At 34.6% G+C, this 11,664-nt stretch overlaps 2 protein-coding genes across 2 annotated transcripts; one reads left to right on the top strand and one right to left on the bottom strand.

The window, feature by feature from the left end:
- The first annotated feature begins 657 nt into the window (after window positions 1-657).
- Window positions 658-3,202, top strand: LOC120078735 (probable protein phosphatase 2C 63). The gene is made up of 4 exons (XM_039033045.1): window positions 658-1,183; window positions 1,491-1,864; window positions 2,312-2,548; window positions 2,641-3,202. Exons 1-4 carry the CDS (start codon window positions 925-927, stop codon window positions 2,908-2,910), a joined length of 1,140 nt encoding a protein of 379 aa, XP_038888973.1. The 5' UTR covers window positions 658-924; the 3' UTR covers window positions 2,911-3,202.
- Window positions 3,203-7,365: 4,163 nt separating this feature from the next.
- On the bottom strand, window positions 7,366-10,316 carry LOC120077980 (pentatricopeptide repeat-containing protein At5g02860). The gene has a single exon (XM_039032128.1). It carries the CDS (start codon window positions 10,231-10,233, stop codon window positions 7,726-7,728), a length of 2,508 nt encoding a protein of 835 aa, XP_038888056.1. The 5' UTR covers window positions 10,234-10,316; the 3' UTR covers window positions 7,366-7,725.
- Window positions 10,317-11,664: the final 1,348 nt, after the last annotated feature.

Here is an 11,664-nt window from a genome sequence, read left to right as displayed (position 1 = left end):
CATTCAACCGATCAAGTTGTTATCACAAATTTATAATTATAAATAAACCTAAAAGGTGAAAAGGGCAAGGACAAAAACACATTTTCAATCCCTAAAGTCCGTTTGGTAACCATTTCGTTTTTTGTTTTTAAAAATTAAGTCTATGGATACTACTTCCACCTCCAAATTTGTTATTTTGTTATCTACTTTTTACCAATAGTTTAAAAAATCAAACCAAATTTTGAGAACTAAAAAAGTAGCTTTTAAAAAATTGTTTTTTTTTTTTTTAAATTTAGCTAAGAATTTAGTCATTCTACTTAAAAAGATGCAAATCATTATAAGAAATGTGGATGAAGAAGAAGAATAAAATTCGAAATATAGATATCAAATTAAAAAAAAAAAACTCAAATCTTAAAAATAAATTTAAAATTTATTTTTAATTAGAATAAAATTTAAAATTTAAAGATAAAAAGTGCAACATTTTAAAACGGACGGACGGAATAAAAACCAAACCTAAAACCTAATTTCCCTTTCTTGAAATTTATAATATTTATTTTAGATGGAAATAGCAAAAGGAGGGTGAAAAGTCAACAAATGTCATTAAAATGAGGAAGAAGGCAAAAGAAAAAAAGAGAAAAAAAAGAAAAAATGACACTTTATTTACGCGGAAGAGTATGAAAATGGTTGCCATTTCAGTTTTCCTCTGTTCTTTCCTTCCACTTACGCGCTACTGTTTCTCTTTTCCCACTTTCCCTCTCCCCTTTAACCCCACTTCGCCCCTTCTCCTCTTTCTATCCCTCTCAAGATTTTCATACCCATTAACCTTAATTTCAACAATCCCATCTCAAATTCAAACATACCCATCAAAACCCACATCTTCAATTCCCCACTTTCTTCCATCTTCTGATCATAATCAGTGTTTGATTGTGTTTTTAGTCAAAACCCATGATGTTGAGGTCGTGTTGCCGGCCGCTCGAGCGGTTTATTGGCCGGTGGAGCGGCGATGGACTGCTCTGGCACTCGGAATTGAAGCCTCATGCCTCTGGTGATTACTCGATCGCTGTTGTTCAAGCTAATTCTTGTCTTGAGGATCAGAGTCAGGTTTTCACGTCTCCTTCTGCTACATATGTTGGTGTTTATGATGGCCATGGCGGTCCTGAGGCTTCTCGCTTTGTGAATAAGCATCTTTTTCCTTATATGCATAGTGAGCCTCTGTTCTTAACCCCCCCTTTTGTGTTTTTTTGCTTGTTTGTTTCGTTTTTCTTATTATTGATTCTGTTTGAGCTGATGGGTTGCTTTTGGATTCTGGAGATTTTTTGGGATTTGGTAGATTTCAGACTCTTTTTTTCTCGTTCTGATAGTGTGAGATGAGAAGGAGTAAAAAATTTGGTATCATGAAGTGTTTTTGGTCAATGTGGAATTTGGTGTGATGGGAATATCTCAGAGGATGGGATTAAGAAAAACCCTGTGAATTGTTCATTTGAATTTACTTTTTGAGTTTTTTGTTGCAGAGTTTGCTTCAGAACAAGGTGGACTATCGGAGGATGTTATTAAGAAGGCATTCAATGCTACAGAAGAGGAGTTTTTGCGTTTGGTTAAGCGGGCTTTGCCTGCCAAGCCACAGATTGCTTCAGTTGGATCATGCTGTCTTGTAGGTGCAATTTCGAATACGAAGTTATACGTTGCGAATCTAGGTGATTCGAGAGCTGTGCTTGGCCGTAGAGGTTTGGAGAGTAAGATAACACCAATAGTTGCAGAACGGTTGTCCACCGATCATAATGTTGGAGTAGATGAAGTTAGGAAAGAAGTCGTGGCACTTCATCCTGATGATTCCCATATAGTTGTCTATACTCGTGGAGTTTGGAGGATAAAAGGCATAATTCAGGTAAATTTTGAAGTTTAATGGCTCCTCAGTTTTGATAGAACAAATCTTGTTGCGTTCTTGTTGTTAATGAATTTTCTCCCATGAGTTAATAATCAAAATCTTGTTGAGTTCTCTTTGAATATGTTAATTGTGACTCTGTAATGAGAACTCTGTATTCATATGCAAAATACATCATCTTTAGAGTTTAGATTAATCACTAAGAACAATCGGCTTGTTTGATTAGTTAAACATCAAATTTGATGTTTCCTAGGTTAGCTAATTGAGACCTGTTGGGATGTTCTTCTCATTTATCAAATTTCCTTTGGAATTTTTATGCTAACTGGTTCTTTTGACTCGAATAATCAGATTTCTCTACTTATAGCTTTTATGTAATGTGATTACTAGTGGTTGGTGCTTATCTGAGTTATTAATCTCTTTTGTGTTAATCTTATCCTTTTGAAAGTCCAGGTTTCAAGATCTATTGGCGACGTCTATTTAAAAAAACCCGAGTTCAACCGGGATCCAATATTCCAACAATTCGGGAACCCCGTTCCTTTGAAACGACCAGTAATGACTGCAGAACCATCGATCCTGACACGAGAGCTTAAACCCCAAGACTTATTCCTGATCTTTGCATCAGATGGCCTCTGGGAACAACTAACTGATGAAGCTGCAGTGGAGATAGTTTTCAAGAACCCAAGAGCTGTAAGTTGGAGAGAATACTCCCATTTTTGTCATTTACAAAACATAAAAACCTCCAAACAGATTTCTTAACATTATTTCTTTGACTGCTTCAGGGAATTGCAAAAAGATTAGTGAGTGCTGCCCTCCACGAGGCAGCAAAGAAGCGCGAGATGAGATACTCCGACTTAAAGAAGCTCGAGAAGGGGATTCGGCGTCATTTCCATGATGACATCACTGTCATCGTCGTTTATCTTGACCACAACAGAAGCTCACACACCAATCGAGCAAAGAACGCCGTTGCTGGGTACACTAGTGCACCTGTTGACATTTTCTCTTTGAACTCGAACTATGAGGCAGAGGAAAAACTTAACACAATGTTCTGAAAAATTGAATTGATTTTAAGAGGCAAATTATTGATACATACAGAAAATAGGAGGCATGTTAGGTAGGGGATGGGACAGGGTTGTTCATCAGTAGAAGAAACACAAGTTGAGTTTATTAATAATGTAGATAAATTTAAGTCACTAATTGCTGCTAATGGAAATCAGCTGCCTTAGATTTTTTTTTTTCTCTTGGTCTCTGATTGATTTGTTTGTTCGTTTTTTTTCCCCCATTGACTTGTAAGAGGTTATGAGATTCAATAATGGCAGGCACTTTTTTCCCCCTTTTACATCATCTATGTAGTCTTCTTTTACATGTTTTGTTGGGAAAATTTAGAGCATTTTTTTGGTCTAGACATTCTTAAAACAAGACGTCATCGATTTGGAACAATCACGGGTCATGGTGTTGATTTTGGTCGAGTTTGTCGATGCATGTTCTTCATGGATATGCTTCAATTCAAGTGGTAGAACATAATAAAATTTGGAGTAGGAATGTTGAAAGTTCAAATCAACTTGAATTGACCAATTCTCATGAATCCAATAGTATTTAATAATTCAAGAATTATGGAGGGAATTTTGAAAGTAACATATTAATTTACAGCAACTTGGTTTTAAATTTTTTAAAATATAAACAAAACAAAGGAAAAACGAGTCACATCCAACGCGTTATGTTTGAAAATTCTAGTAAAGAATAAAAATAGCCACATTATATATTATATATTATATATATATTCTTATTATCTCTTTGAATAAAATTTTTGTTCTTTTTATGAACGTCCACTTGCTAAAGATCAATGAGGAGTTTCTTACTTTTCAAAGCAACTATTTGATGTTATTTTAGGGCATATTTGGATCATTAACTTAATTATTATAGTATATGAGTTATAATTATATAATTATAGTCTATTTTAATCTAAATTATAATAGTTTATTGATAACTTATAAATATACAAGTTATCTTTGTTCTTAAGTTAGAACAATTAGGATTTTTAATGATAAACTCTCCTCTTTTTTTAATAGAAACGCATGGATTTACTTAAACAATAGCAATTTCATGTAAAAGAAGTTTGTCACTAAAAATCACGGCGCTAACGCACTACTTTGCAGGATTACAACGCAAGAACTAACAATAATGCATTAGACAAGTGCCGCAGAAAACGCGCTAACGCATGAGCCATGCATCGAAGGGAATTCAACGCACTACTTTGCAGGATTACAACGCAAGAACTAATAATAATGCATTAGACAAGTGCCGCATAAAACGCGCTAACGCATGAGCCATGCGTCGAAGGGAATTCAACGCATAAAAGATTCATTGCTACGGGCTGATTGTGTCACATCACCACTTGCAAGATGGGCACCTGCAACAGGAGGCGTCTGAAAAAGCTTCCAGAGGTCAGGCGGCCAACCAGGACATGGAGTTTAATGCTGACCAGGGCATGGACTTAAATGCAACCCATCCTCCAAATGGACGAGACCAACGCCTATAAATACTTGAAGACCCTCCAGAATCAAGAGTCGGACAATTAGAAGCTCCATACTCTCTGTAAATTTGTAGACTTAGTTTTAGTTTGTACAAGCTGTGCCGAGGTGTAAGACGATCAAAAGAGCTGAGAACCACCACCACCGCCGGCCAGGGAGTGGAGAAAGTTATTCTTGAGAAAGATACTCTGTCCTCGGCTCTTTAAAGTGATTGTACACAACAAGATTGAGCTAAAAAACTACAAGAGATTGTATTCTTTGGCTTGACTCAGTTTCTCTCTTAATATCATTTCCATTTCATTTTGATTGAATATAGTTCTTTGTAAAGACTCATTGATTCTTTATAAAATTCATATATTTGATCATCACTTTTGCTATTGTTTATCTTCTGTCTATGTTGAAAGCATTAGTACTTCATGCATAATTTGGTTCCAATGCCTAAACCAACTTGATAACTTAGTGAAAGCTTCTTTACTTAGTTGTTCGAAAGAATAGCTAAGCCGCATTAAGTAGAATGCCTAGTACAGCTAGAGATAGACTTACTGGTGTTTCTTGCATTCTAAGTAGACGCATGCACCCTAGAGATAGGCTTGTATGTTATTCGCATTGAGAAGTGTTGAATGATGTCTAACGCATGAACAGAAAGATAAGCAACCCATCCCATTTCATCCACATTACATCAGTTGTGTGCAATTATCTTTAACCGACGCGTCCACCTACTTAAATTCCATTTTCACATGATCCATCATTTTCCACTCAACTCGTTTGTATTGTCTTGCACAGGCATAGCATGTTAGTGTAAATAATACATCTTTCACATTTATTTAGGAAAAACATCCTATGCAAGTACAACGCATAATCTGTGTTATGAATCCCTGTGATCGACCCTGGACTAACTAAGAATCTTTGCCCTGAACTAGGCCTGAAAGATTCTACGAAAAAGTTCCATGTTGTTAAAATAAAAAAATACAAACAAATTCTATATTGTTTCTCATAGGTGAAGCAAATCAAACCCATTTTCAGACAAAGAAGATAAAAAAACAAAACAAGAGTGGCTAGGAAAGCCCTAGATTAGATTTATACTTGGGTTTTATCTAGGAAAACTTGAACGTTATTATAAGGAGTTGTGTGCCTTCTGTGCATAATACTAACGCCCCAACGCGTTGCATTCATTTAAACGCATCAAGGCAGAACGCAGCACTTAGACTTTATTCTTCCAATTTGTTTTACTTTATACACTCCTAAAGCATCTCACGATAGCAAGCGAACATTTATACTTGGAGTTCAGATTATTTTAATCTCAATTATAATAATTTGTATTCGGGGTATATGTATTTTTGTTTGCTTAGATTTTTTCCTATTAATTTTTTAAAATTTTAATCACATTTTTTTATACTTTAATTTAAGAAAAAAAAATTGATTTAGATTTTTTTATGCTTCACTTTTTATAATTGTACCGAAACTTTAGAAAAAATGTCAAAGTTGAAATTTTTTGAATTTTTTTCTGTAATTAAGTTTTTTTTTTAATATTTTAATTTAAAAAAGGAATTTGATTACATTTTTTATAACTATACTAAAGCTAGAAGAAAAAAAGTCAATGTTGAAAATTTTTCAATTGTTCTTTTTGTAATTACATTTTTTTATACTTTAATTTAATAAAGAAACTGAATTACATTTTCTATAACTACACTAAAATTGAAAAAAGATCAAAGCTCAAACTTTTTTTTAATTACATTTTTTATACGAAAGAAAATTGTATATATTTTTTTATACTTCACTTTTCGTAACAATACTAAAACGACAAAGAAAAAAAAAAATCAAAGTTGAAACTTTTTCAATTTTTGTTTTGTTTTGTTCTGTTCATTATTATTATTATTATTATTATTTTGGTAATTACATGTGATTATGCTTTAATTTAAGAAACTATTATTTTGTAATTTAGTGTTTCTATATTATTTTATATTTAAGTGAATAAAAAAACCTTTCAAAATTATGTTAACATATTTCTATGTATGTGAACAATAAAAAACCAATAAAAAGTTCTACAAATATCCGTCATGGAAAAAAAATTACAGTGTGTTCACCGTAGCTATAGACTATAAATTGTGTTCATCGTAGCTATAAGCTATAAATTGTCTCCACTCTACCCGACTCAACTTGGAGGTACAAACGTCTCCTTTACTGTCCATTTTTTGGGACTAGTTTATTGGTTGAGGGCTTCACAATTGAAAATTTCAAACAACTTTTTTTAAAAAAAAAATTTAAAATTAATGATAAATTTGCATATTATGAATTCAGAGACCAACTACAAGTTAACTATCTACCAAAAATGACAACTCCATGTAATGCCATGTGTCATAATGGCATCTGATCTAATGAAATTAGTCTAGTCAAATTGTTTTGTATAACAGGGTTTGGTTCAAGTCCACAAAATAGCATGGAAAGTACTATAAATTGAAGAGTCATCCTTTTAAATCATTCATAAAGAGATTTGGACTAAGGACTTGAACTTCTTGAAGACTTTGAAGATTAGAAGACTTCTTTAAACACCTAAATACTTTGAAAATACATCGGAGTCATCTAGAACATAAGACTTCAAAATTTTAATCGATTCTTCAAGAATATCAACAAACTAAAGGTTGTTCCCAAAGATCAACTAGCAATTAGAAGATCAATAACATAGGAGCTAATCATTCCAAAAAATCAATTCGAGGGATGATCCGAAAAGATCAATAAGTCAAAACTGCTATAATTGAATCGGCATTATATTTTTTATTTATTTTTTATTTTTTTATTTTTGAAGAAAATAATAATCCTATACATATAAGAATTACACATGATTTAATTTCAAACAATGTTGTAATTTCAATAATTAGTCAGCCAGTATATTAATATTTAAATCTCATTCTTTTTAGTAACTATCTAATATAGACTCCTCATCATTTGTTCAATTACCTCATCAATAGATGTCTACAATACTAAATATGTCCAATCTATCAAAACAAGCTGACTAGGTATCATCTGACAAGATATCAATAGTAATGAAGTTCCTAAAATACAAAGCTTGTATGATTTTACTTACAGATGTAAATGTTGGGAGTTTCTACAATTTCTTTATATAGAATATGGACACAGTTATGCTGATCCCCCTAAGAAGGGCACCAAGTTTCCAATCTGATATTGCATCAGGTCTTCTACAAACCCATAAAAGATCAATGAAAGAGTAAAACTTTCTGTACCATTTCTCAGAGTTGACCTTCTGCACCCCGATTGAGCATTTTGGTTCGTTCGGGTGAGAAGTGAGCATCTCCCACGACTCAAGTTGATTGTTCATTGCTACGAGTCTGACCATTTCTTGTTAAGACGCTCCAGCAATCTGCATTGCTCTTCTTTTGTTACATGTGGGTCGAGATTGCGAAGGTTTGAAACGAAACTACTTGCCTCGTCCCGACGATTTAGTTTACAAAACCAATCTACTAAAGAGTTGTATGTGTTCTGATTGGGTTTACATCCATTCTTGATCATATACCTCACCACGTCGATCGCCTCTATGAACATCGAATCCGATGCATAGCTTGCAATGAAGGTATTATACGTAATTACATCAGGGATGAGCCCAAAGTCCTTCATTTCTGCAAATATCCGTGAGGCTTCTTTCATTCGACCATTTCGGCAGTAGGCGAAAATAACGGTGTTAAATGAAATGATATCAGGCTTCACTCCTTTCCCAATAATTTCCCTCAGGATATCCTCTGACTTCTCGAAGTGCTCAGTGCGGCTGTACATGTACATTAAGCTATTGTATGTTGTCAAGCTCGGAGTGAACCCACTATCCTTTATGAAGTTCAAAATTTCGTTCGTTTTTGAAACCATCCTCCTCCTACCATAAATAGAAACCATGGCATTTAGAGTTGTTATATCGGGCGAAAAACCTTGTTTCCTTAGTTCCAAGAAAGCACGTTCGGTCTCCGTAAGAAGATCACTTTTACTATAAACCAAAACCAGTGTCTTCAAAAGCACAGCTTGAGGTTCAATGATGCCGGAATAGATCTCCTCAGCAAGTGCAGACATTCGCTCGACCTCTTTGCCGTTAGCATAAGCATGAAGTAAAGAACAATATGTTAACTCATTAGGTTTACACCTACCATCCTTCATTTCGGCAAGTACTTTCTCCGATTGCTCCCAAAGGCCTCCCCGAGCCAAGGCTGCCAAAACAGCATTGTAAGTAGAAAGATCGGGAGTCACCCCGGCATCCAACATTCTTCTATAGATAGCCATTGCTTGATCGAAAGAACCACACCTGCTATAGGCACTAATAAGAGTGTTAAAAGTGTCCCTCTCAGGGACAAAACCTGCCCTCTTCATCTCTTTGAATACTCCGGAGACTTCAGAATCCATCCCATTTTGCCCAAACACTGCCAAAAGAGTGTTCCAAGTAACAATATCAGGCACACACTCACATATCTTAATTTCTTCAAAAACCTTCATCATCTCCACAAAATTACCCCTGTTACCGTGCATCTTAATCAGCGCATTGAAGGTACATATATTCGCTTGGCACCCTGCAACTCTCATCTCCTCGAACACTCTCATCGCATAATCATCCTTACCCGTCTTCTCAAAACCAGACAACAATGTGGTGTAAGTAAAAACATCAGGTTTAATCCCCTTCTCCACCATTTGTGTTTTTAGCTCCATAGCTTCATCTAACAAACCATCCCGCGCATAAGCTGATATCAATGAATTGTAAGTGACAATACTAGGTGCAAACCCGCTCGCTTCCATCTCCTTCAAAACCTCCATGGCTTCCTTAGGCCGCCGGGACTTTCCGTACACATCCAACAACGCATTGTAAGTAACCTTATCAGGACTAAACCCAGCTGCTTTCATCTCCTCAAAAACCTCTGCAGCTTCTTCATACAACGACCCCCGACGACAACTACTAATAAGCGTATTATATGTATACAAATCCGGGTCAACCCCAGAATTCTTCATACTATCAACAAGAGCAGCAATCTTACTCCAAGGCATTCCCATTTTCCCATAGACATTCAAAATAACATTATAAGTAATCAAAGTTGGTCTACAGCCTTCTTCTTCAAGTTTCTTAAACACCATCACAGCTTCTCTATACCTCCCATTACTAGCATAAGCAGTTATCAAAGAAGTATATGCATAAATATCAATATTTACCCCATCATTTCGAAGCTCATGAAGCAAAGAAGCCGCAAAAGAAGCCCGACCCTCTTTACCAAGTACACTAATAATCACAGCAATCACAGAGCTACTCAAAATAGATGCAAAATCCTCCCGATTACGAAAAAAATCAAACACGCGCAAGGCTAATTCATTCTTCTTGTTAAACACCAAGCCCTTGATTATCCCCAAAATGTCGAAGGAAACAGACTCGGAGGTGAAATTAAGTCCTTCAGGACTGGCTTGATTATCCCCAAATTGAAGTAAAATCTCATTCAATGAAGAGGAATCGAATTCCGGGTTGAGTAAAGAATCGAGAATTTGCTGACCTCGAGTAGAGAGACGGTGGTGCGACCATGGCTTCCCGCGGTTGGGGTCGCGGGAGCGGCCGATTCGGGTGCGGGTTCTGAAAGTGGGTTTGGGGAGATAGGGTTGAGTGGAAGAGGGGTGTTGGTGGGGAAGGAGATCTTGGAGAAGAGGGGCTATGGGGGATGATGAGGAAGAGAACGGCGGCTGGGGGGGCGGAGGAAAGGTCAGTGGCGGCGTCGGAGAAGAGGGTGAAGGGGGGTGGTGGTGGAAGACGGGAAAGAGGGGTTTGGAGGGCGGTGGATTAGGGAGGAGGAGGGGAAGAGCAACCTTGTCCGCCATTTTTGGCCACTGTGGAGCTTTGTGGGGTTGAGGATTTGTGAGTGGAGGTTTAAGTAAAGTTGTGGTTCTGTCTTGATTTTGAAGATGATGATATTTTAGCTATATATATATATACACACACACGCACACATCTTTAAAACCATTGTCAAAAAAAAAAAAAAAAAAAAAAAAAAAAAAAAAAAAAAAAAGTAAGAAGAAAACTAATTATCTAAATAGTGTAATTTTAGGAATTTTTTTTTTTTAAATAGCAAAATATCATGCTATATCTACAATAGACGCGCTAGACTAGTAGTCAGATGAACTGGACAATAAAATTTTATTATATTTATAAAAATCATTTTTTATAATTATTTAAATAGATACTAATTTAGTTATTTGTAGTTTTTATCCCCCAATACAAAAAATGAACATATGTTTTAGTGCTTAGGTCAATTCTTTTAATTTGGTCGTAATTAGTTTAAAATTTTAATTCCATTACTCATGTTATGATATGTGTTTTAAATTAGTTGTTATTTATCGGTCAATTAACGATTAAAGAAGTTATATTCCAACCTAATAATTATGTCATTGTTTTAATTATAGTATTAAATTTTAATCGACTTGTCAATATCTCCACATTTTCATAGATTAAACATCGACATTTACATTATATGATAAAATAAATTCATAATATATAAAAAATAATCAACAGATTGCTAATATGAATAGAATATGAGTATTAAATATTTCAACATTTAAAAGATGCAAAATAATTATTAAGAAATTTAAATGTTTTTGTTTTTGTTTTTTTTATAATTTTTCTAGAAATATCTTTTAACATTGACATTTGATCAGTATTTCCATTTAACATTTTTGTAAAATTCGAACATCGACATTACCAACATTTGTTGGATCGGTATGGCAACCCTAGAGGGTTGAATAGGGTTTAATTAAAATTTTTCTTAAAGTATGCTCAATTTGATCTAATTAGATTTTCTAAAATTAAATTAATAAAAACTCTAATTTATGCTAAATAAAAAAATTGATAAAAATTATATAACAATATACTCAATCAATCTCAACCAACAAAATCAAGAAATTAAAGTTAAATACAAAAATAACTAGAAAAGAGATTAAAAAAAAAATGGTTCGATCAAACACGATTTACATCCACTTTCCCAAACACCTCTTGGGACTTCGATTAGAAAATCTTCTTTGATTCTTTCCACGGATGAGAGTCAAACCGCTACCTTGCTCATTTTACAGGTTCAAGAGCAAACCCGATCCTTTCTACGGGTTAGGATCCAATCGTTACAATGTTTTGAAGCCTTAAATCATACAATAAAACTCTCTAAAAAGAGTGGGTATATAAGTTTGAAAAGAAAGAAAATTGGAAGTTTGTAGAGAGAGTAACCATGTTTTTTTTTTTTTTTTTTGGCTAATTTTGAGGAT

This window comes from Benincasa hispida, chromosome 5 (genome assembly GCF_009727055.1).
Source record: "Benincasa hispida cultivar B227 chromosome 5, ASM972705v1, whole genome shotgun sequence".
Taxonomy (NCBI): domain Eukaryota; kingdom Viridiplantae; phylum Streptophyta; class Magnoliopsida; order Cucurbitales; family Cucurbitaceae; genus Benincasa; species Benincasa hispida.
This window is presented reverse-complemented; position numbering and strand designations above follow the sequence as displayed.

Bases quoted from the DNA above. Each gene is read 5' to 3' on its own strand.
- LOC120077980 (XM_039032128.1), bottom strand. From the start codon at position 10,233: ATGGCGGACAAGGTTGCTCTTCCCCTCCTCCTCCCTAATCCACCGCCC.
- LOC120078735 (XM_039033045.1), top strand. From the start codon at position 925: ATGATGTTGAGGTCGTGTTGCCGGCCGCTCGAGCGGTTTATTGGCCGG. The intron at 1,184-1,490 runs GTGAGCCTCTGT...TTTTTGTTGCAG, and splicing joins TCTTTTTCCTTATATGCATA to AGTTTGCTTCAGAACAAGGT. The intron at 2,549-2,640 runs GTAAGTTGGAGA...TGACTGCTTCAG, and splicing joins TTTTCAAGAACCCAAGAGCT to GGAATTGCAAAAAGATTAGT.